Source organism: Neolamprologus brichardi, chromosome 18 (assembly GCF_056152115.1).
Source record: "Neolamprologus brichardi isolate AB-2024 chromosome 18, ASM5615211v1, whole genome shotgun sequence".
Lineage (NCBI taxonomy): Eukaryota > Metazoa > Chordata > Actinopteri > Cichliformes > Cichlidae > Neolamprologus > Neolamprologus brichardi.
The window spans coordinates 6,430,963-6,455,729 of record NC_142121.1 but is presented as its reverse complement, the minus strand read 5'-3'; the positions used below and the strand labels follow the sequence as shown (position 1 = coordinate 6,455,729).

Here is a 24,767-nt window from a genome sequence, read left to right as displayed (position 1 = left end):
TGAACTGGGAACTTTTAGTAATTTAAGTAGACTTTACAGAGCATGTCTCACTTCATGTATGTTATATATATTAAGTTCTGGGGAGAAAACTAGCTTTTTAACTGTAATTACATTTTTTTTTTAAGTAAATTCATATTTGAGGCAAAGAGTTTGTTTAACAAAACTATCGACTTGGAATTGTAGTTTCATACAAAAGTTTTCTTACTGTCTGGATGGCGTGCCACAGTCCTACATCCTTCTTGAAGTCTAGTACATTCACAATGGTCTCAGCTGAGAAACAGAAACAGAGTCAAACTTGAACATCTGAGCGTCAGAGAGAAACAGCCGACCGTAGCAGCACAGCAGCGCTGTTCAGAGGTTTAATCAACAAGAGTAAACGTGTGTACTACCTTCTGTGTATGAGCAGGACTGTGTGATGGCCTGGCAGTGCGTGAGCATCGCTATCCTCATCACCGTCACTCCGAGGACGCTGCCGTCCTTACACGTCTTATACTGGACAGACAGAAACAGAAGCAGAGTGACGAGGCGGTTTGTTCCTGCGTGCATGATGATCGTCGATACAGAAAAATTCCACGTGTGCTTCTTCCAAGCACGAACGAGAGCCAAAGTGGAAGCGCCAAAAACTGCAGTTCCTCGAACGACCGCTTCCCCCACAGACTTTTATTTACAGACTGTGTTTACTTGAAGTATCTAGGAGACCCAGAACATCCATGTTTCAGTTTTTTAGTGGAGTCAGAGTCAAATTAGTGTCTGCAGCTCAGTCAATAAGCAATTTTTAAAAATATTGATTGTTCAATTTAAGGCTTTTTTTTTTTTACACTAACTTCCCAAAAACCTAAATGATGTCTGAGTGCTGTGACAGTAATCAGTGAGAGTCTGCACAAAATAGATCTCATCTGTCTGAGAAGTCTGACATCAGTCGGACAAACGCACATTATGAGTCGCTTTTAAAGCGATGAATCATTTTGAGTCGTAACATTTTTCTTTTTTAATGTTATGCGCGCGTCACTGAAAAACTAACATTTCTTTTTAAGCCACCATAAAGTGCACCGCAGTACTTTCGTCCATCTCGACTGATTCGTGGCTTCTGTTAAAAATAAAAGGTCATTTTTCAATCGTCCGTTTGCTTTAATCATTTTCCTTTAAGCCTTTTTCAATCTGCAGAGCAATCAGGGAGACATTTCACCAGGCGGCCCGTGCAATTACTAGAGACGTTACATTCAAATCAATCAGACAGGACGACAGAATTGAGCGGCGGCCAGCTGAGAAGCAGCGAAGCGTCCACCGAGCTGTGGTGAGATTCTAAGCTGGAGGACATGTAGCGGCGTTGATTTCACGACTGAAACAACACGGGTGGAAATGTTTTGATGCCCTGACGAGAACATGCATCTGTGTTTCTGTCATCGTTTGAGTTACCTCGATGTAGGCAGTGTCCTGGTTGGCTTCCTTGATGTGTGGGAACCAGTCTCGAGGTGGTTTGGATAGGTGTTTGGACTCCGTGACGAACCACATCACCTTCGGCCAGCCTGAGCGCCCATGGAGACAAAACAAACATCCCTTTAACGTTCACATGTTGCTGGTTAAAGGATTATTTTACTCCACTTAACCTTTTTTTTTGTTTGTAAAACACTAACTTTATTCTATTATTTGACTATGAAAAGGAACAGAAAGCAACACGAATGCTTTTAGATTTTTCTCTTTGACAGAACTGAAACGTTGGACTTCACTGGTTTGCTGCAACAGCTGCTGACAGTGCAACAAGGTTTTATTTACACGAAGACAACAAATATAAAAATGCAGACAAATTATCCATCGATCTTCTTCTGGGGCCGGGTCACAGGGGCAGCAGCCTAAGCAGAGAAGCCCAGACCTCACTCTCCCTGGCCACCTCCTCTAGCTTGTCCAGGGGAACACCGCCATGGCATTCCCAGGCCAGTCGAGAGATATAATGCCTCCAGCGTGTCCTGGGTCTGCTCCGGGGCCTCCTCCTGGTGGGACACCGCGCCCAGGAGGCATCCTTGTCAGATGCCCGAACCACATCAACTCTTCCATGAATCACTACTTTATCATGGTGGAGGGGTATCTGTGTCCCAGGGATCCCAGGGGCTATGTTGTCGGGGGGCTTTTGTCCCCTGGTAGGGTCACCGATGGCAAACTGGTCCTGGGTGAGGGACCAGGAAAAGAGCGATTCAAGAGACCCCTATGACAAGACAATCGAGGGAACAGTTCACCCTGCCGAGTGTTACCGGGGCCCCGCCCTGGAGCCAGGCCTGGGGTGGGTGCCCGAGGGCGACTGTCTGGTGGCCGGGCCTTAGTCCATGGAGCCTGGCCAGGTACAGCCCGAAAAAGGGACATGGGCCCATCCTCCTGTAGGTCCACCAGGGCCTCCGTCCAGGAGCGGAGCCCCTGGTGGACCAAACCCCAACTACCAAACAGACAGATTAGTATTCTGGTAGTGTTCTGGTTATATCTCTATATAATAACAGTAAGTTACTGAGTTGTCATTGTGCAGTTAAATCGTCGTCACTTTGAGAATTTAATGGAAAAATGTATAAATGTATGAGGTACAAGCAGTTCATGTGAACTTAATGAGAACTAACAACAGAATGATTCCATCTCATTGCTAATTTATCACCACCTCGATGCACCAAAGTCGATTTGAAGATGGCAGCTGACTGTGATTGGTCGCAGTCCACTCTGTGGTCTCCAGTCACTGTTACTGTAGCATAAGCTAACGTGGCTAACGTCAACAGTGCACAAACCAATATGAGACGTCCACCCACACATGTATGTAGTGAGTTACAGAGTGGGCTGCAAACTGAGCCTTATTCATTGAGTCATGGAAAACTGAGAATGCTGAATAATAACTTGGAACAACTGACAACTATCACAGAGTTTGTTTGAGACTGAAGTCATAAAACAAACAAGAAGCTTCTCAGTTCACGTCTCATTAATCTGCTGCACCTCATCTCTTAACTGTCTTTGCAGATGCTTTAATTCAAAGAGACATAAACTCAGAGTCAGTGTGTGATTCATTCTGGCGTCCTGGATGAGACGCAGATCCAATTACCAACCTTTAACGCTGAGTCGCAATCGCACCAGTTTGTGAACATAAGCAAAACAATAACGTGTGAAAACTGTGCTGTAAGAGCGACTGGCGCCCTCACAAAGACAAATTATTATTATTATGAGGATGTTTTTCTCCGTGCTGAGCTGTTGCTCGGATGAAAACGAGTGAATGCAGAATGCCGAGTACATGAAAGCTGTTAATGCCTGAATTTACTGCTGCTGATTCTGCAGGGGAGCGAGACAGAAGAAACAATCAGAACGAGATGAGCTTATAGCCTGCTGATCAATAAGGGGAGCACTCCACTTTAATGACACACACACACACACACACACACTAAATCCAGGCTGAATGAGGAGCGATAAATCTGATAGCATGATGTTGCTATTTATACATCCATTACTGCAAAGCAAACAATGGTTATTAATCAGCAGGAGATTCTCTCTTTTCGTTCACCGCTAACGTCTCTTTTTCCTCCATCTATCACATGACTTGCATCCATTTTTCTCTTCCCTCAGTCATGTCAGTTATTCTGCTATCGACTTGCATTACCACTCTCTCTCTCTCTCTCTCCGTCTCCTTGTCATTCATTACTCAAACCCAGCTGTCTGCAGTCATCAGTCTGTCCATTTATCCAACTGAACCGCGGGACCACGCGCTGAACTCTGAACCACGTGTTCGTCTGCAGTCTCGTTCGTCCAGTTTAAAAGTCGCATTGTCAGGACATCGTGTTCAGTCCTGATAATTGCAAGAGTCTGGTGGTGGATTAAGATTCGAATTTGCGATTTAAATAAAGGTTATGGTTATTTTTTGTGGATTTGCGGCTCAAGAAATGGAAAGAGCTGAGAGGGAATTTTGTGATTGCTCACAGAGAGTTTGCTTGGCTCGTCTGTTTGCCAGTGAGATTATACTAAAAATCACTGAGGATCATTTCATAAATCTAGTGGAGATTTGGAGCAAAGCAACAAAACATGGACCACTTTCTTTAAAACTGCAAAAAGGAGCCCCAGCTTTGGCAGAAGATGCACTTTCACCTTCATGATGTGCTTTGTTTGAATGGATTATCCCACCTCCCTGCAGGGGTGTCAAACTGACAAAATGACAATCACATCCAGACCCAAACACATCTGGATTAATTCATTTACATGTCACACACAGCAGAAATCAGATCAAACAGTTAGCAGAAAAAGTGCTTTACCAGTGAAACCCTTACACAGCTGACCTGCAGGCCTCACGTTTGCCTTAAATCAAGGATGTCAAACCAGTTGCCCACTTTGGCCTTAAGTGGGTCAATCTGTAAAGACATTTACTTACACACCGAATCCTTCAGATATCTTCATATATATAAAGCAAAGTGTCATCTTAATACTATGTCTCAGTTGTTTTCTCGATGATAAAGAAATAGTGATGTAGTAAAGAATAAAAATCTGTCAGGACGACTCTTTGGGTTTAAGCTTTAAGAGATAAATGTGTGAAATTACACATTAATTAACAATTAATTGTTTATCTATTATTTAATTACTTTAATCCATGGCCATGAGGGAGGATTTTCTTTCTTTCTTTCAAAGGTCTTTTTATTAGACAAAGGTTCCAATACAATGTATACAATAACACAAAATGCTTCAGAATATTCCAAAATTTCAATCTTGTTCCCACCCTAACCCTTAAAACAAGGATTTTATTAGTAAGAAAAGCTTTAAAAATACAGAGAAGTCGGATTGAATACATTGGAGGGCCAACTCTGGTCCCCAGGCCTTCTGTTTGACACCACTGCCTTAACAACTTTAGGTTGTCCCGATGTCTTTTTAAAATTATTTGAATACAGTTGCTTTCTAAATGGATTCTTTAGTTCGTTTGAAAAACTCAAATTTGAGCAGAACTTGTCATAAAAAGCAGGTTAAAGATTTTTAATGGTTTCGGTTAAAAGTTGCAGTTTTTCTACATATTTCAAAAGACGGACGCTGATTCTTGCTTTGCTTTGCTTAGGCTGCTGCCCCCGCGACCCGGCCTCGGATAAAGCGGAGGAAGATGGATGGACGCTGATTTATTTCTAAACTACGATCCCCACTGCAGTCTAGATTTATTCAATACTGGTGTTTGTATGAGGATTAAAGATGCATGTATGGATGTTTTTACGAATAAATTTCATGCGCCTCTGACCTTTGAACTGTGGGATCTCTCCAGTGGGACTCTTGGGTAACCCTTTATGGCAGGCGTCACTGGTCAGAGCTACAGTCACTCCACAGCTCCCCAACAGAAACCCAATCTGCTGACTGCCGGCGTCCTGCAGAGAGACAAAGACCATTGATCTGCGATTCATCAGCAGGATTGGAATCAATGTGTAAGTGCTTTGTGGTCATCACCAGCTTCTCTGTTCTATACGAGTCCTGAAAGGGGAAATCTACAGTGCTGATTATGTGAAATTGTCAGGTTCACTGGTTCAACTGTGATATTACAATTACAAACTAATTTCTACATATAAGAAATTATTCCTGAAACTCCCAAGAATGATTTCTTTTATCTTCCCCTAAAGCTCACTGCTTCCTCTGCTCGAAATCAGCTGAAATCAAGCTGATTTTAACGACTGAGGCAGTTACATCAGTCTGCAAATGTTACGTCTGCTCTTTGCCTTCTCTGTTAGACACAATATTCATACCTTTATCTGAGATTTAGCCTCAAAGTATTTATTGTTTAACGTTTCTTACTCTTTATCCTAATTGCACAGGATAAAGAGTAAACATTTCTGTGCATCCTGCTCTGTGGTCTGCATATAAGGTGCATCTATCATGATGCAACCGATGCTGATTAAGCTGCTGCCTAAGTTGGTCAAAGCACAAAGGAGATCTCAGATCTCGGGAGTCCTCTCTTCCTGGTTAAGCACTGAATAGCAAACTTTAAAATGCTAATTAGTAAGTGTAGGTGTTGCCACAGTGAGATAAACAGCTCTCGCTGGGTGCAATAGAAACATTGTTAATGAAATAAAACAGCAACAGTCAAGGTGAGAAGATGGAAAACCATGTGGGAAAACACGATGGAAACATGACGTTTCTGTCAGTTCCTGCTGCTGTTTCCTCGCTGCTCAGTGCAGATTCGATGCTTTGAATCGCGCACGTCATAATTTACCTGCTTCTCTGTAAACAATCAGCCTGACAGGAAGGTGTAGTGAAGTGATCACCAGGCTGATCATCAGAAATCCACACTGACTACGAGACTCACACCAGCCCTCCTGGTTCCTCCCAGAGGATATTACAATGCGGAGCTACGCTCAGTCCAAACGATGACTCAAACAAATGTACGACAGCAGCAGCAGCAGCACAGTCGCTTCTTCAGAGACATTTGGCTCTCATTACACCTCAGCTCAAAGCTCAGCGTCCTCTGTGTTGAATCACAAAGTGCCTTCCAATGACTCATGTTTTATCCCCCCCAGTGTTGCATTAGCTCCACTGACTGGTGTGAATTAGCTCTGCACTGTATGACTCTGCTGCACGTCCTCTGTTCAACCTGCTCATGCAGCTTCACTTCAGAAAATAAGACGACATTTAAATAGAAATGTTATCAAATTGTTTTTCCAACAACAGAAACTCCTCATTGTCAACCTTTATTTGCATAATGACCAATCCCCTCATGATATAAAGCAGAGCATGTCTGCTGTGTGAATTATTCTTGTTGTCGTGGGTATTTGGTAATCTAAGAGATTCGAAACAAACTGCAAGGTACCTGATAACTGAGCACTGCAGACTGGTAATCCAGTTACCTGCAGTTCAGCTCAGGCATGGATCCTTTTCTTGTTGAGCAGCAGCCAAGACATTGAGCTTTGTTGTGGCCTTTATATGCAAATATCCTGTGCCTGAAGACAGTGCACCAGTACCACCGATGCAGTGAAAGTGCAGCAAAAAACAAATGGTGTGTGTCACATTTCCTACTTGATGAACTGCTAAAGCTAAGAAGATTTTATTAGAACAAGTCAATCACGTTTGCTGTTTGAAATCAATGCATGCAGTAACCTGGACTCTCACACCAGCTATGAAGCAATGAAATCCAAAACCTCCTGTCAGAATCAACTTGAACTTGAGCAAAACATGTGGAGGGGGTGGTTATCCAACCTTCAACCCCATGATTAGTTTACAGCCTCCTTTTTGTTAGATGCTGTTGAGGAGACGTGACACTCAAAGGTCCACGAACGCTCCCTGAATTCTGAACTAGATCCCCGAACGTGACGCCATTAATCATTGAGGAAGCCTGTAGTCACGGTGGCCCATTAACACTGCTGTCAGCCACACAAACACTGGAAATCACATCGCACCTTTTCAACAATCACTGTCTGAACAGAAAATACTGCCAAAAAAAATGACTACATCAATGATCTGACCCTTAAACAGCTTTACAGTCTTCAGAATCGTCCACACTAAGAAAAATTGAGGACTGCACTATTAAATAAAACAAGCATGGGTGCAAAAAATAATAAAAGTTACTGTTTTATTAAGGCTACTGCTTCCATTTGTTTTTAATAAACAGTTTATATCCAGTTTTATGTAAATTAGTATTAAGGTTTCTTCTACTTGTATTAAACTGCAGTTTGCTGGCTTTTTGGTGAAATACTTTTCACCATATAGTAATATTTAACGTCCACATATTTTTCACTATTCCTTAAATTTTAATTAGACATCGAGTGCGGTTTTCCTCTTACCTTCCTGGTCAGCGGTACTTCTATTGGCACAGGAACCACCTCAGCCAGCAGGCAGCCATAGAAGGCTGTCATGAAGGAGGCGGGGTCATTGTTAGGGAAAACTAGCGCCACCTACAGGCAGAATGAGACATAATACATGTGTTACAGATTAAAACGGGAAGAAATCTTTGGAAATTTCAGGATTGAGGGAAAGTTATGATGTTGCCTTGATGGTTAAGGCAATAAACAAAAAATATTTGGTTATTCAAACCAGGAGTTACATTTAAACCAATCATAGCCTGAAATATCACATCTGAAAGGATTTCAGAGGTTTTTGTTTTACTCAAGAGAGAGTGCGAGACAGAGCAGACGAGGCAGCAACGAAGTCAGGAAAGGAGCATGTTTTGTGTCTGTGATGCTGATGGCTGATAGGAACCAGAGAAGAACAAAGCTGAATCATTCTGGGGGCATCTGGTCAACATCCCTCCCTCTTTCACTTCCTCTATTCCTCTCCTTCTGCTTTCTTTGTTCTGTTTAATACCTCCTCTACTTTTAAATATCTTTTACTTCACATTCTCCTGTTCACAGTCCTTCCTCTCATTCCAGTCGTCTGTCTTCAAACCTTCTGTTAGCACGTTGAAGTTTAACTTAAGCTCCTGAACTACTGGATGCTGTTTTAAACAGCTCTTGTTAAAAAACACACAGAATACACTAAAAATCCATGCTAAAATTTTAATTTTTCTCAGTAAACAAGCTGCACCTAAAGAAATTGCGCTAACGTAAATTTGGGCAGTTTCTCCTTTAATGTCATCACCTCGTGTCTTTCACTCCCTCACAACTTTCTGACTGTGTTTCATAAGTTTGGTGACGTACAGTATTTACAGTACTAGTGCAAAGATACAAACTTCTCTCCACTATCGTGTCCACAGAGCATGAACCCATCAACCCGCTTTCTATGTCACAGCTAGGCTGTTATCTCGCGCTCTTGCATTCTGGTCCAGTTCAGCTCCAGTTGCATGCTGTGATGATAATGGTGGACCCCTGCTTAAGTTCTTAATAGCTTCCATATACAGTACAGTACACCACAAGAGTGGATGCGTGTGTGTTAATGTGTGTGTGTGTGGCAGAGAGTTGGCGGTATAAGCTAAGTGCACCTGAATGAATGAGAGTGGTGTAATGATGCTTTAACAGGGCTATTGTTGACATGTGCACGCCTCATTGAAGCGGGTCAAGTTTCATTTGTAAACGACAGCAGAGAGATTCACGTTTTCTGCTTGCAAAGGCTGCAGAGTGCATGTCAGGAAACACTGCACGTACGTGAGCTGCCCACTTGTTTCGTTTACATCGCATATCTCAGTGTGACTTTTGTCCCGTCTCCCTCCCACAGCAGATGCCGCCCCTCCCTGAGCCTGGCTCAGAGTTTTTCCTTCCCACTTCTGTCAAATGCGTTTCTCTCTTTTGTTGTTAACCTTACAATTTAAAGAGTCTCGTTATTGTGATTTGGTGCTATATAAATAAAACTGAATTGAACTGAACTGCCATGCATTCATGGATATTCTTGATGCAAAACATGCAGAGCTATTCATTGCTTCATGAAAAATCAGAAAGCTGGGCTGGAAGACTAGAAGGTACTGAATGAATAAAGAGGAATATCTGTCTGAAAATAGAAAAATGATCTCGGTGGGTGAACTGAGATAATACAAACTGTAAAGACATGCTGTTGCATCAGCTTTCTTTGGTACCAAGTAAATACTAAGTTATTCCAACTTACATCTGATCCTCATTAAGCATTCTTTCTGCAGTGAGGAAACCCGATCTCAACAAGACTTGCATAACAGCGATGGCACAAAAAGAACAGCTCTAATGCAACACACTATGCCATTAACTAGTTACATGTTGCAACGTTGTGTTCTGTAGTGGTAATCCGGTCGTTACGTGATGACTTCCAGGCCTAAAGTAGTCTGCGTTTAATATGGCTTTTGTGTTGTTAACATGTTTGTTTTGTATTTTCTTCTATTTAATCTCAAAAAGCTCCTAAAACAGTCAGTGATCACTGTTGACCTCCCTCGGCTTTTATTACCGCTAATCATTTATTTAAGCTCAGTTTTTAAAACCTTAGGATGTAGCTACAGCCCAGCCCATGCAGCAGTATATGAATGACTAACCTCGTATTGTGGATGGATTATCTCAGTTGCTCTCCTGGCTGAAGTTTGGTCCGTTTACAGCATCCTGCTATGCGATTACATTTGTTCCTGACCACCGAGAACACTCACCTTAACTTTTATCGAGTGGAAAAAAAAGTTAGCTTGTTTATATTATGCTAACATAGCTGTGTCGCTAGCGGTCACGTAGCACATCATTATATACCAGCTAGCCAAACTTCAGTAACCCTACAAACGTCACTGCTGTTTAGTTTTCTGTCTTCATTTATGTTGGAAGTGATAACAGAGCTGTACGTTTTAATTTGTTTCCAAAACCCCGCAGTCAGGACATGCTATATTGTATTTAGCTAGAAGCTAGCGAGCTAACTTCCTGCTAACTTCTAACTCCGTTAAATGTCATAAATTCCGTTTTCATGGATGCCTGGATGTTAAACTCAATTGTTACACCTGGTAGAGCAGAACGCTGATCATTTTATTAAAGATGAAAGACTTTAGACGGTTTTTCAACTCTCAGTAATGCCATAGTGATGGTTTGATACCTGAGACCTGCAGCGGAGTTTAGACCCAGATACGGCTAGTGACGTCAGACTTAACGACCGGATGGATATCACAGTTACAATGATGTTAATACAAGCATGGGTCCTTCAATTATCTGCACAATGAAAGCTTAGAAGAAGAAGAAAAAACCACTTCCTGTGCACTTGTATACAATCAGGAATGAAATATGATACTTATATATATATATAATATAATGTTTTCCCACAATATATTATTGCACAGAAGGACAAAAGTGTGATGGTGAAGTTCAAACTGCATGAAATAACTGCATTATACTGCAAATACAAGTATCTGCACAGACAGCATGCTAACACAAAGCTAGTAAAGAACCCAGAGCGGCGTTAAAGACGAGTGTACGCTGACCCCCAGCCCAGCAGCCAGAGCCTGGACTTCAATAAGTAAATGAACCATTTCTACCTTTAGCTGTTTCTACAGCACAATCACAGTGGCGATGGCTTTGAACCTCAAACTTAAACACCAGAAGAAATATCATATGCATGTTTTGATTTGGAGGGTATGCATGTGACAAACATAGGACAAAAAGAGAAATTCAGTGCAAATCTCAGACAATCCACCCATCCGTCATACTGGACAGGTACTCCTGAGTGCACCGTGCATTATGGGATTAACACTTCTCAGTTGAAAGTTCTTTATTGTCATTCATCATAAGGACAAACGACAGAACGAGATGACGTTATTCAGGTCTCGGTGCTGGTAAGGATTAAAATATAGAAAGCTCTCATTAAAAAGTAATTTAAAAGTAAAGATTTAAGTGAATGTAATAATAAAAAAATAAAAGGAATAATGTATTGAATTTAATGAACTTGATGATTGTGTGGCGCTCAGAGCCTCTGGGAAATGTTTTTTACTCCTTTCTCATTTTCGTTTTCTCACCTCTGTAATGACTCCCCCCGTGTCACATGACACCACAGCTTTTTAAAAAACTCATTTTGTATGAAAATTCCTGCCATTTGATGCTCTTTGCCAGAGTTGGAGTCCGTTTGGATGTGCAGTCCCCTGCAATAATGATGTCATATTAAAAATGTAATTCAAAAACAAAACTTGGCCCAAGAGGACTTTTTAAAGAGAAACCACATCCACAGTTTTATCTGATTCTTCAGCAGCATCATTCCCTGAAACCTTACTGAACTTGTTTCTCTGCACAGAAACACAAAACCTCTAACGTAATTTCATAAAGTAACAACTCCTTTATTGTTCGTCGCGCGTAATTAAATCTCATCGGCTTTCTAAACATTCTCCTGTTGAAACCTATTTGTTTAATCGTTCTGCGAAGCACTCTGCTCAGGTGAGATACTGAAAATGTGCAGTGTAATTTCTCTAAAAGCTCCAGCAAAAATGTCTTCTAAACAAATTACAGGGGAAAGAATTTGCGATGTAATTAAACACACATCCTTCTGGCTGAAAACTTCACACGCTGGCATGGAGCCAGTCTTGACTCAGTCTCCCACTGAGCTGGAAATTAAGCTTAAAATAAAGAAGAACGAGGGGCGAGAAGTATGGGTGTCACGTGGCAGCAGAAACATGTGGGACCATTACTGAACCTTTTTCCACTTAAGCATGATTTCATGTGTGGAGCCATGTGGAGTGTTGGGTAATAGGAGGCTCTGAGCATAACGTGATGATTAGAAAGGAACAGAAGAAAGGAAGCACAATGCAAGAGTCCATGTTTAAAGTATTAAGTAACCTCCATGTGGCGGATTTTGCATAAATCCTGAGAGGTGACGTCAACAAACTCTGGCTGATGTTTGTGAGTCCAGCTCTTTATACAGGATGCTTCATAATAGCTCACTGGAATAACTTCTTACAAATATTATGCTGCAGCATTTTTCTTGTTATAGAGTATTAAAGTGAAGCTGTAGAGAGGAGAGGCGAGAGGGGAGAGGGGAGAGGAGAGGAGAGAGGGGAGAGGAGAGAGGAGAGAGGGGAGAGGAGAGAGGAGAGAGGGGAGAGGGGAGAGGGGAGAGGAGAGGCGAGAGGGGAGAGGAGAGGAGAGAGGAGGGAGAGGAGAGAGGAGAGAGGGGAGAGGGGAGAGGAGAGGCGAGAGGGGAGAGGAGAGGAGAGAGGGGAGAGGGGAGAGGGGAGAGGGGAGAGGAGAGGCGAGAGGGGAGAGGAGAGGAGAGAGGAGAGAGGGGAAAGGAGAGAGGGGAGAGGGGAGAGGAGAGAGGGGAGAGAGGAGAGAGGCGAGAGGAGAAAGGAGAGAGGCGAAAGGAGAGAGGCGAAAGGAGAGAGGGGAGAGGAGAGAGGAGAGGCGAGAGGAGAGAGGAGAGAGGGGAGAGGAGAGAGGAGAGGCGAGAGGAGAGAGGAGAGAGGAGAGAGGGGAGAGGAGAGAGGCGAGAGGAGAAAGGAGAGAGGCGAAAGGAGAGAGGCGAAAGGAGAGAGGGGAGAGGAGAGGCGAGAGGAGAGAGGAGAGAGGGGAGAGGAGAGAGGAGAGGAGAGAGGGGAGAGGAGAGAGGAGAGGCGAGAGGGGAGAGGAGAGAGGGGAGAGGAGAGGAGAGAGGGGAGAGGAGAGAGGGAAGAGGAGAGAGGGGAGAGGAGAGGAGAGAGGGGAGAGGAGAGAGGAGAGAGGGGAGAGGAGAGAGGAGAGGCGAGAGGGGAGAGGAGAGAGGGGAGAGGAGAGAGGAGAGAGGGGAAAGGAGAGAGGGGAGAGGAGAGAGGGGAGAGGAGAGAGGGGAGAGGGGAAAGGAGAGAGGAGAGAGGGGAGAGGAGAGGCGAGAGGGGAGAGGAGAGAGGAGAGGCGAGAGGGGAGAGGAGAGAGGAGAGGGGAGAGGAGAGAGGAGAGAGGGGAGAGGCGAGAGGCGAGAGGAGAAAGGAGAGAGGCGAAAGGAGAGAGGGGAGAGGAGAGGAGAGAGGAGAGAGGGGAAAGGAAAGAGGGGAGAGGAGAGAGGGGAGAGGAGAGGAGAGAGGAGAGAGGGGAGAGGGGAAAGGAGAGAGGAGAGAGGGGAGAGGAGAGGCGAGAGGGGAGAGGAGAGAGGAGAGGCGAGAGGGGAGAGGAGAGAGGAGAGGGGAGAGGAGAGAGGAGAGAGGGGAGAGGCGAGAGGCGAGAGGAGAGAGGGGAGAGGGGAGAGGAGAGAGGAGAGGGGAGAGGAGAGAGGGGAGAGAGGAGAGAGGCGAGAGGAGAAAGGAGAGAGGCGAAAGGAGAGAGGGGAGAGGAGAGGGGAGAGGAGAGAGGGGAGAGGAGAGGGGAGAGGAGAGAGGGGAGAGGAGAGGAGAGAGGGGAGAGGAGAGAGGAGAGGAGAGAGGGGAGAGGGGAGAGGGGAGAGGAGAGAGGAGAGAGGGGAAAGGAGAGAGGAGAGAGGGGAGAGGAGAGAGGAGAGAGGGGAGAGGGGAGAGGGGAAAGGAGAGAGGAGAGAGGAGAGAGGGGAGAGGAGAGGGGAGAGGGGAGAGGGGAGAGGAGAGAGGAGAGAGGGGAGAGGGGAGAGGGGAGAGGAGAGAGGAGAGGCGAGAGGGGAGAGGAGAGGAGAGAGGAGAGAGGGGAAAGGAGAGAGGAGAGAGGGGAGAGGAGAGGAGAGAGGAGAGAGGGGAGAGGGGAAAGGAGAGAGGAGAGAGGAGAGAGGGGAGAGGGGAGAGGGGAGAGGAGAGAGGAGAGAGGAGAGAGGGGAGAGGGGAGAGGGGAGAGGAGAGAGGAGAGAGGGGAGAGGAGGGGAGAGGAGAGAGGAGAGAGGGGAGAGGGGAGAGGGGAGAGGAGAGAGGAGAGAGGGGAGAGGGGAGAGGGGAGAGGAGAGAGGAGAGAGGGGAGAGGAGGGGAGAGGAGAGAGGGGGGGACACGCTCAAAGGTTCTGGGTGAAAAACCTAAATTGAAACATTTGATGATGGAAAAAAGTATTTGCTTCAGGAAAACGCTCTGACAGCTTCCTTGTTGATGAAAAGTGTCATACGCAGGAAAAATGTGTCACTTGTTACTGACAGGTCTGAACAAAACAGAAGGTTGAAAAGGAAAAATGTAATGAAACGGTAAACCAGCCTGACTGCCCGGTGCTAGCAATGAAAATCAATTATAATTACTATCCAGGAGCACAGCGACCTGCAGCACTGTTATCTGTCTGAAAGGATTAACAAAGAGAAAAACTGCAGTGAAACGTTAGACATAGAAACGTATGGTCACACTTCTTTTGTTGCTAACTTTACTTCATATGAATTTCACTTAAAGTTCCGATATTTTAAAAAGAGTGCATTGAAATGAATCATACAGCATCAATTTCTAAAGTTTACAGCAGTCAATTAGTAGCCAATTGCAGTTAGGGCTGCTCGATTATGGCAAAAATGATAATCACGATTATTTTCACTGAAATTGAGATCTCGATTATTTGACGATATTTATTTAACAATAACAATGTGTTGAATAATGACTTTAAAGATTGTCAAAAAATAATATAAAATAGTGTGCAAATACTGATAACAGTGCAAATGTTTGCAATATAAGAAATAAATGAAAAATGTAAACATCTATGTTTAGTGAACTTTGCAGTGTTGCTCTGTGGTGCAGCTACGACACTGTAGCAAAGTTTACACACTGTGTCTACTTGATCCACGTCTGACTCTGAACCCATAATGTTTCCACACCACTGACGTTTTTTTACCTCTTTTCAACCAACAGCAGTCACTCTCCTCTCCAAATAACTTCTGCTTAGCTTTCCGAGCTTCCCTCGGGTCCTCTTACTCAGCGGTCCCCAACCCCCGGGCCTCGGACCGGTCCGTGAGTCGTTTGGTACCGGGCCGCGAGAGTTGAGGCTCAGGTGTGAAATGTATCGTTTTCAGGGTTTTTATCGGTTTTCAGCGTTATTTTGTTATCGTTTTTATCGTTTACTCGGTTTTCCTGGGTCTTTTCACGTGTGTTATGAATAAATCTTCTTTTTTCCGGTACCGGTACTAGTTTTATTTTGTTGTATTTATCCACGACACCTTAAAGGCCGGTCCATGAAAATATTGTCGGGCATAAAGCGGTCCGTGGCGCAAAAAAGGTTGGAGACCGCTGCTCTTAATTGTTGTGACACGTGTTCGAAATACAGAGAGGTGCGCTCGATTTGCCACACGGAGCAGCGCCAGAGTAAAACACGAGGGAGGGGCTAATAATCGGCTCAGTCATTTTTAATGATCGTTGAAAGCCCAGATCGTAATCGAGATTAAAATTCGATTAATTGAGCAGCCCTAATCGCAACAATACTTAACCGGATGACAAATGCAGTCTTAACACGCTTTGCAAATATTTTGTTAGAAGAAGAACACAGAGTTGTTTTCTAACCTCAAGTTGTTTTCACTCAAAGACAACATGAAGTAGAAAAAATGTGTCTGCTGTCGCTACAACAACCTTCATTTACTGGTCCGATGTTCTTTCTGCGTGAAGTAAAGCAGCATATTAATCAACTTTAACACTTCGGCGAGCCTCATGATGCACAGTTTTTATGTTTCAGTACCATGGACAGTGAACAGGCTCTCCGCTCAATCCTTTCAGTCTTTAAAAAACAAATAAACAAAAAATATAAACTAAAACAGAAACACCCTCCGGAGCTGCAAACTGAAGCCAACGTGGGAGCTGCAAACAGTGCAGTTCCTGCATGAGGCCCTTGTGCACACGCTTACTGACACTACATGGGAGTGTCTCAAACATATTGGATTACATAACCTACTCTAAACTCATAACAATTTAAGAAAATAACACAGAAACCAAACAAAGCTAAAATAAACTAAAACAACTCCCATGTCAAGAACTGAGGTCTGACGGTTGACTGGGTGTCTCATAAAGCCACATCTGATGACCCTACAACGCATTATTGGAAAGAACTGCTTGTTTCTGTGTTAGCAGATCACTTGCAGATCCTTTTCTCTTTTTCCCCCAATTGTGGCCTCGCACTCGTTTTCCCCCCTTGGAAAATCTGCCCCTTTGTTCTCTCCATCTCAGCCCATCATGAATGTTTTTGCCTCACTCACCCGGTCTCCAGGTCTCACGAGCGGTTCTTGTTTGGTTCCCAGTTTGTGCAGCAGATTGTACGCCACCTTCACGCTTCTGGACCACAGTTTACCTGCAAAAACATATAAACGATGACGTCACACAATAGCTCGTGCAGACAGATAAAAGGTGAAGCACGTCTTTGAGGAACCGATAACAAGTTCAAGATGTTGTTGATGAAATACGTCCTCTAGAGATCAGAGGTGGACTGTCGGGAAACCTTTCTGTACCCAATAAAAGCATGAAAGAAACATCTCTGTGGGAACAGAGGATGACAACATGAGCCCCCATATGTAACAAATTACAGCACTGATATGACACGTGATTTTTAAAATACTTTGAAGTTTGACGGTGCACCTTGTGGGCGGACTGCTATGAAGATAATCATACAGATTTCATAACATCCAATAAATCAAACGCTCCTCGTGACTTTGGTGTAATTGGATCCGTGCAGGCTGATACTTTGCATTTATGGTCAAAGCCTCGGGACATTAAAGGAAGTCATATAGGCTGCTTTAGGATGACACTAAACAGATAAACAGATTCAGTGTCTAGATAAGTGCAGCTGTTACTTTAAACGTTAGGTAGCACAAACCAAGTGCTTACAAAGCAGTTTAAAAATACTTTCTTCTTACAGAAGGTGTCTGTCAAAGGAACTTTCAATCTCCCTGTAAATATAAAGTTATTGAATATTATCTGATCTTTCTGATCGGTTTCATTTTCCCTGCCAGACGGAGCCCGCTCTGTTTATTAATGCAGTAACTCACAACAATGGAGTCAATTTCCTTCTTATTTCTTTTTCCCCCCCTAATTCAGACTGGCAGATGCAGATATTATGCATGGGCGATCCAGCATGATTTCTTTCTTGTTTTTTTTTAAGCTAAATGAGTTTTTTTCCTGGTGTTTGTCTGAACTAATGAAATGAAGAAAAGCTTTAGGATCCCAGGAGGAAAATAGACAGTTTGGACCACAAAAAGCAAAGTTAACTGCAGACAAACATCAGCTACAAACATCATTTCTTAAAAGCGAAGCGCCCTACGTCCCGTTGTTTACAGGTGATGTCGGGAAAGCTTGTTGGAGAAAATTATGAACGAACGTATCTACTGGTGGACCTGTGGACTTTTATTTCCTCTGACTGCCTCTTATTGATTTTGGGATAAACTAAGGATCTGAACCAATTCCCAGTATGAGATGAACATAATGATGAATATAATGATTCTGGACTGTGACTTCTCTCTACTAGAGCAGAGAGAAGCTGTGCATTTTTGGACTCTACTGGGGTCCAAAAATAAAAAAGCTGAAACTCAGCATGGAAGTTATGAAATTTATCATTTATCTTGAAATAAATCCTAAAGATTTAAATATATCCTCCTAATCAGTGCTATAGTACAAGAAAAAAAAGTATATTCCTGTGAGTTCTCATTGGTTGATTTTTTATTTTTTTTTAATTAAGAAAAATTTAAAGTTTGGTTTTGTTTTTTTATTCTAGAAAGACAAAGATAATGCAGCAAGCTCCAGGGCTTAAAAATGAAGCTAACATGAGCGTGCAAAAAAATAATAAATAAAAAGGTGTAGTTCCTCTAATGACCACTTGAGGCTTTTTGTACAAGAGCATAAATCCCCACAGACTTCCTGTTAAAATGCCCATCCTTACAGCATAAATAAACGGCTGTGTGGTGAATTATAACTCACCAATTTAAATGTTATTAAAATATGAAGCTTGCGATTGTTAGCTCATAATACCCTCATCGTAATATGATCCCTTCTATACTTTGAAAAAACAAACTTGAAGGAGGCCAAACTGCTAACTTTGGGACTTCAAATTGGTCCAGAAGCGAATGTATGATGTCATGATGGTTACGTCCCTTTTTTATATACAGTCTATGGAGAAAACATCTTTAATATTCAGCTAAAGAGTTCAAAGTTCCATATTTGCTCCATGAGATTGTTAAACATACTGTTTACTACCAATAGCGCTGCGTCTAAGTAAAGGATTAAGTGGGGACATAAGAAAAGATGATGAGCTAACATCTGCAGACAGAACTCTGGTGCTTAAACAGGATTTGTATTTCTTGCAGAGATCACTCCAAACAAAAGCAGATGGACAGAAGGGTAATCAAAGGAAGACATCAAAGCGAGAGCATCCCAAACACAGAGATAAAAAGTTTACGCTTCCTCTGCACGCTGAACACAAATCCGTGCAGATTTATCGATAATATGATTTGTTGGAGAATAACATCAGAGGATCAAAGCGTGTCTATGGAAATAGAAATATGTCTGTCTCCCGCCTCTTACGTGGGGTTATCTGCAGTGCAGAGCGGTGAGGGTTGAGTTTAAGGACAGCCGGAGAATTCTGTATCATGAATTCTCGCTGTTCTCCAGAGGCGGAGGACGACTCGAAAGGAAGGTACAAAACAAGTTTGTCTTTGTTGGCCGACATCAAAGGGAAGACACGACAGGAATGAAAGATGCGGCGGACATGGAAAGAGAGAACGGCTGAACTTTAGATTCAGCACTGCACTGCACGCACGCACACATAATCTCACCGTGTTTTTGTCTCTGGTGGCGGTCTCCGAGCGCTGGCTGAAGACATTTCACAGTCTGGTGAGCGCTCATATCGCCTCATCATCGGCAGCGAGCTCGCTCCCCACGAATCGGTTAGTTCAGTCACACACGCAAACAAACACACAAACACACACACACATCCAGTGCCAATTTGAAGCACTTGCAGTAAAGTTGCCGCCTATTCATGTTAATCCTGCGTGAACTCATGCGTGCGACCAAGGTGCTCGAGCGCCATCAACATCAGCAGAGATAAGAAATGACACTTAGGTGTACTTCAGCTTCACCTGAGAATCTTTAGACACCTTCATCATTTTGAATCAGAACACAACAAGGCCTCTTACTGAAAAACACTGGACTGGCCACTTGTTCTGATATGACCCATTTAAGGAGTGTTGCCATTTCAATAGGTGTCAGGTGATGGGCTGGGTGGACAAATACATACACTAGTGTTGTGCATATTATATTGATCCGATTCCAAGTGAAGATAGATATAAAAATAATGGCACAGCCAGGTGTACCCCTGAGCCCCCTAACAGATTCGTTGCATTCACAAGATTTTCAGAAATCTTGACCTCTGACCTTGAACTTGAGATTGAGGTCACATACTAGTGCAGGGGTGTCAAACTCCAGTCCTCGAGGGCCGGTGTCCCGAAACGTTTACATGTGTCAATGCTGCAACACACCTGAATAAAATTTGTAGGTCATTGGCAAAACTCTATAGAACTATAGAACAGACACTATCTCTACTTTTAAGATTAGGCTTCAAACTTTCCTTTTTGCTAAAGCATATAGTTAGGGCTGGACCAGGTGACCCTGAATCCTCCCTTAGTTATGCTGCAATAGACGTAGGCTGCCGGGGGATTCCCATGATGCATTGAGTTTTTCCTTTCCAGTCACCTTTCTCACTCACTATGTATTAACAGACCTCTCTGCATTGAATCATATCTGTTATTAATCTCTGTCTCTCTTCCACAGCATGTCTTTATCCTGTCTTCCTTCTCTCACCCCAACCGGTCGCAGCAGATGGCCCCGCCCCTCCCTGAGCCTGGTTCTGCCGGAGGTTTCTTCCTGTTAAAAGGGAGTTTTTCCTTCCCACTGTCGCCAAAGTGCTGCTCATAGGGGTCATATGATTGTTGGGTTTTTCTCTGTATCTATGAAGCGCCTTGAGGCGACTTTTCTTGTGATTTGGCGCTATATAAATAAAATTGAATTGAATTGAAAATTGAACTTGACTGCATGCTGAAGTGGGACCCCTAACCCTACTCAAGTAAATGCGTTTGGAAAAATGTAGTTCTAAAAGTACTTTTATTGCATCATGTTAACTCATGATGCAATAAAAGTAACGCTGCTGTAACACAAATCCAATGGCTGAATTGCCACGTCGGCAGGCAGTCAGTCTACAGAGTCTTACTAATGACCTACTAATTGTATTCAGGTGTGTTGCAGCAGGGACACATGTAAAAGTTTCAGGACACTGGCTCTCAAGGACTGGAGTTTGACACCCGTGTACTAGGGCAGCGGTCCCCAACCCCCGGGCCTCGGACCGGTACCGGTCCGTGAGTCGTTTGGTACCGGGCCGCGAGAGTTGAGGCTCAGGTGTGAAATGTATAGTTTTCAGGGTTTTTATCAGTTTTCAGCGTTATTTTGTTATCGTTTTTATCGTTTACTCGGTTTTCCTGGGTCTTTTCACGTGTGTTATGAATAAATCTTCTTTTTTTCGGTACCGGTACTAGTTTTATTTTGTTGTATTTATCTGCGACACCTTAAAGGCCGGTCCATGAAAATATTGTCCGGCATAAACCGGTCCGTGGCGCAAAAAAGGTTGGGGACCGCTGTACTAGGGTGTCCGCGTTGCCCGCCTGTCTACTTGCCCGGCAGGGTGTCAACAACACCCCATCAACCTTTTACAGCTGAGGGGGTAAAACAAGCTTATGTAGGGCAGAGCAGTGTGTGTTGATTTATGAGATGAATCATCATTTTGAAGCACCTGCTTTTAATGACTACTTAATCATTGTGATTTACTGAGATTGCTATGATTATGATTATTTTCCACAACAACTTTTTTTGGAGACTTTTTTGGGAGACTTTTTTTTTTGTAAATTTTCTCGTCTCTAAAACCCTTCGGTTCAAATTCTGTTTTTTAAAATTTGTGCCACATGATATAAGACAGTTCAGATATTTTTCATAGTTGATGGCTGAATTTTTTCTTCCGTTTCCATAAAAAGAATTTATTTAACACAATTCAGTGGACTGCATACTGAACAGAAACAATGTATCAATCTTATCGCGCTAGTATGGGTCCAATACCAGCGTTGGTATCAATGCTATCGGTGTTTGGATTTATCCACCTCTAACACAAACACCCAACTGAAATTTAGTAAAGCCTGAAGGCTCAGTAAAGATTATGGACAACAATTATACTAGCATGCTTTAGTCTACTCATTATTGTAATATACTGACTATTTTAGACTTAGACGGAGGTTTTTACTTGTTATGAAACCTCTTCGTTGTCACTGGGGGGCACGCTGCAGCTTTAAGCAAAAGATCTGAGAGCTTCTTCCAATTCATTTGGGTGCATGCCTGTGTGATGCTGGGTATGCGTGGTGTGATGTGTCTGGAGTCCTCTCAGTGTAATTTCATTCTCTCCTCTGTACAGCTGGGAGGTTTGACTCTAAATTCATGAGGACCCTGAGAGAAGCAGCTCTGTTCACGGCAGCTAAATTTCTTCATACCCTCCGGACCTGAAGTCGTTTTCCCTGCTGCTGTTTGGGAGATGAATAACTCGGTCGCCTTCAAGCGAAGAACAAGAGAACTTGTTCCAATTTGGGTGTAGATTTAAACTGTGGCATTGAGCCGGGGGACGGCGTGATGGGATTCAGCTGCAGCGAATGTGTTTAGGGAGCTGGGATGATGGCAGCGCTGGGGGCCAGAAGGCTGTTACATGTTTGGTATCGGGTTATATTACTGTTTACTTTGCAACATGTTCTCATTTATGGCTGCTAAAGACTTGCTTTAGTTAATGTTTACGTTATGCTGACGGATTCGAGGCTAAATAGGATTTGTATTTCTGCAGGATGCACTGTGGTCTAGCACTGCTTGCTTCTGCAAAAGCAAAGATCGGTGTCCATAACCATTAATGTTTGCAATAGAGCACCAAAGTCAGCCGAGTCCGTGTACAGAGACTAATACTAGAGGGCACAGAAGGAAGGTTTTCATATTTTTTCAAGAAGCTGTGCTGAAAGTCGCACAGGAAACAATTCATCTTAAAACATTTTCTCAAAGTTTGAACCTTCAGGATAAAAAAACTTTTCCACCCTCTATAGCAAAGCAGTTTTCTTTTCAGGCATCTTTCTTCACACTTGCTAATGTGCTTAGCACCCTGTCTGGCTGCCATTAGGGGAATTATGCTCACACAGCGGGTGTTAAACATTGTTTGGTGCTACACTTAATCAGCTCGGAAAAGCCACCATATGTGCCGAAAACAAGATGCAGTTCAAAGAAAAAGAAAAACCCTCTTTTATGCACATATTACAAACATTTTTGTTCTCTTTCATCGTGTGTTATGACAGTATTTTGAAGACTGGTCGCTAGGACGATTTATTTGTGGTCATGTGAGGCGTCCGATGTTCATTTTGGATTTTCGTCACACAAAAATATTTCAACCCTTTTTCCTTCAGCTCAGATCCGAAGATTTGACCTTAGGGATGACATGCCGCGATGCAGGATTTCCCAGACTTACCATATGTGAGGACGTAGAGCGGCTTGCCGTTAGTGTCCATGGTAGTGAGACACGGGGCCTTCGGAGAGATGGTGCCCCACCTCTGAAGGGCTGCCTCCAGAGAAGGGGGCCAGTTGGTCACCACGCCCAGCTGCTCACCCCCCATGGGTACCATCTGTGCCCCTTCAGCCTTGGGCTGGTTAGGGTCTGGCTGCTGGACTGCAGGTGGGCACGAGAAAACAGAAGAAGAAAATAATTTTTACTTATATATGTATAAGATTGATTTAACAAGCACCAAAAATACTCACTACAGGAGGAGATGTGAAAAAATATCTTTTGAATGTTTGTTTAAATTACAGTGACCAGTTATTTTAGAAAATAAGGTGGAGAAAATATGGTCACAAATGCATTCTGCAGCATGGTAACGAGGCCAGACATCCACCCAGTGCTACATGAGGAAAAAATGGAAGACCTGCTACAGATGGTCAACATCGTGAGGTCAGTCTGGATTTACAGGAAGAGACGGATGAGTCCGCCTGAATCTAGGAACTTTCCTAAGAGGAACGTTCCTGCCCACTACTGTAAAACGTTTTAAAGGCAAACGGTGGTCACGTCAACCACGTCCAAAATATTCACCCGACCATCAAACCACCACAAATGAACTATTTTCTCCCATTTAAGTCAAGTTTCCTAAAATAATCAGTCCAGCTGTTCAGGTCACAGTGAAATTAATACATTTATGTTTCTTGGTTCTTTACGATCTGCAACTTTTATTGCAGATTACAGGACATCAAATATCTTTAACTTTGCTTTTATGCTTTTTTAATAAATTGAAAAGACAATGTCAACCAGCGACCTTTTACATGAACAATATGACAAAGCTGATATTAAATTAACCCGTATAAATCAATAGAATATCATAATACAGAATTGTTTATTCTTATTAGTTCACTGTATTATACAGCCATGTAGAAATGTGGGTGTTAGGGATAATGAAACATTTACTGCGTGTCACCACTGCTGTAAGACAGAAAGTTCCCCGGAAAGAGCTTTTAATCAAGCAAAACGCCCTGCTAATGAATTTCAACGACATGCTGAACCAAACCGAGTCTTTCCAACATTTGCTATTCGTGCTTAAATTATGAATTAACTTCTGGCTCTGCAGCGTTTGATGCTGAAAACAGAAGGAAATATTCATCAGTTAGACTCTGCTTTGTCAGAGGAGACTTTAGGGAATGAGGTTTAGTCATTTGTCTGCATAGATTATTTTTCGAAAGTTTTAGCAAAATATATGTTTTTACCACCACTCAACTTTAAGTCAACACTGAAAGAAAGACTGGCAGAATCATTGTCATGTTACGTATTTGTTTTAAGCCTGGAGATTAGCATTTGGCCCCAGCTGTGTTTGGGGGGGAGCCAAAATATCAGGATAGGCTGGAGTACCAAGTTATCAGCTAATGCTAACAAGCTAGGTTAGCATAACCTGTATGAGTGCATCACACAGGCACATGCTAATCAACATGCTAATTAGCTCCAAGTAATATACAAATAATAACTACAGTTTCACTCACTCAACTGTTAGACGTCAGGGAATCACCCAAAAAGCCACCAATATAAGAAGCTAAGCTAAGTAGCCTAATTTAGCCCCTAACCACGCTACCTAAAGACTGGTTGGTGACACCCTGGCAACCACTGGTCACTAAGGAAAAATGTGTAATCTGTTGGCTGCTGGAAGAAACTATGAGAAGTCTGATGCAAAGTTAACGTTTCCCTTTTGGAAAGTTGTTGCAATGGTAGGGGACAGCTTTTACTTTGAAGGTTCTCCATTTCCAGCTTGTGTTGCATAAGTTTCACTACTGCTCAGCGAGTGTTTGTAGACAAGTCAGCACCTTCCATGCAAAATACACCAAATCACTGCAATCTGCTAGCAATCGAAGCATTCACAGGGAGGTTTTTGGTGCAGCATCCTCTTTGAGAACAACAGCTAGCTGACCACTCTCGATGTTCATATCCCATCTAATGTGAATGAGGGGGTGGTCTAGGCACCAGGGGGCAACCAAGTCTTT

At 43.2% G+C, this 24,767-nt stretch overlaps 1 protein-coding gene across 5 annotated transcripts in view; it reads right to left on the bottom strand.

Moving 5' to 3' along the window:
* Positions 1–24,767, bottom strand: part of LOC102797426 (disco-interacting protein 2 homolog C) — a 242,806-nt gene that overhangs the window by 44,529 nt on the left and 173,510 nt on the right. For all 5 annotated transcript variants that reach the window (XM_087832056.1, XM_087832058.1, XM_087832057.1 and 2 more), the window contains 7 exons: positions 22,723–22,920; positions 16,400–16,491; positions 7,755–7,865; positions 5,228–5,351; positions 1,417–1,526; positions 390–492; positions 206–270 (listed from right to left, as the gene is read on the bottom strand). In XM_087832056.1, coding sequence (XP_087688182.1) covers positions 206–270; positions 390–492; positions 1,417–1,526; positions 5,228–5,351; positions 7,755–7,865; positions 16,400–16,491; positions 22,723–22,920 — 803 coding nt within the window. The remainder of the gene's footprint in view (positions 1–205; positions 271–389; positions 493–1,416; positions 1,527–5,227; positions 5,352–7,754; positions 7,866–16,399; positions 16,492–22,722; positions 22,921–24,767) is intronic.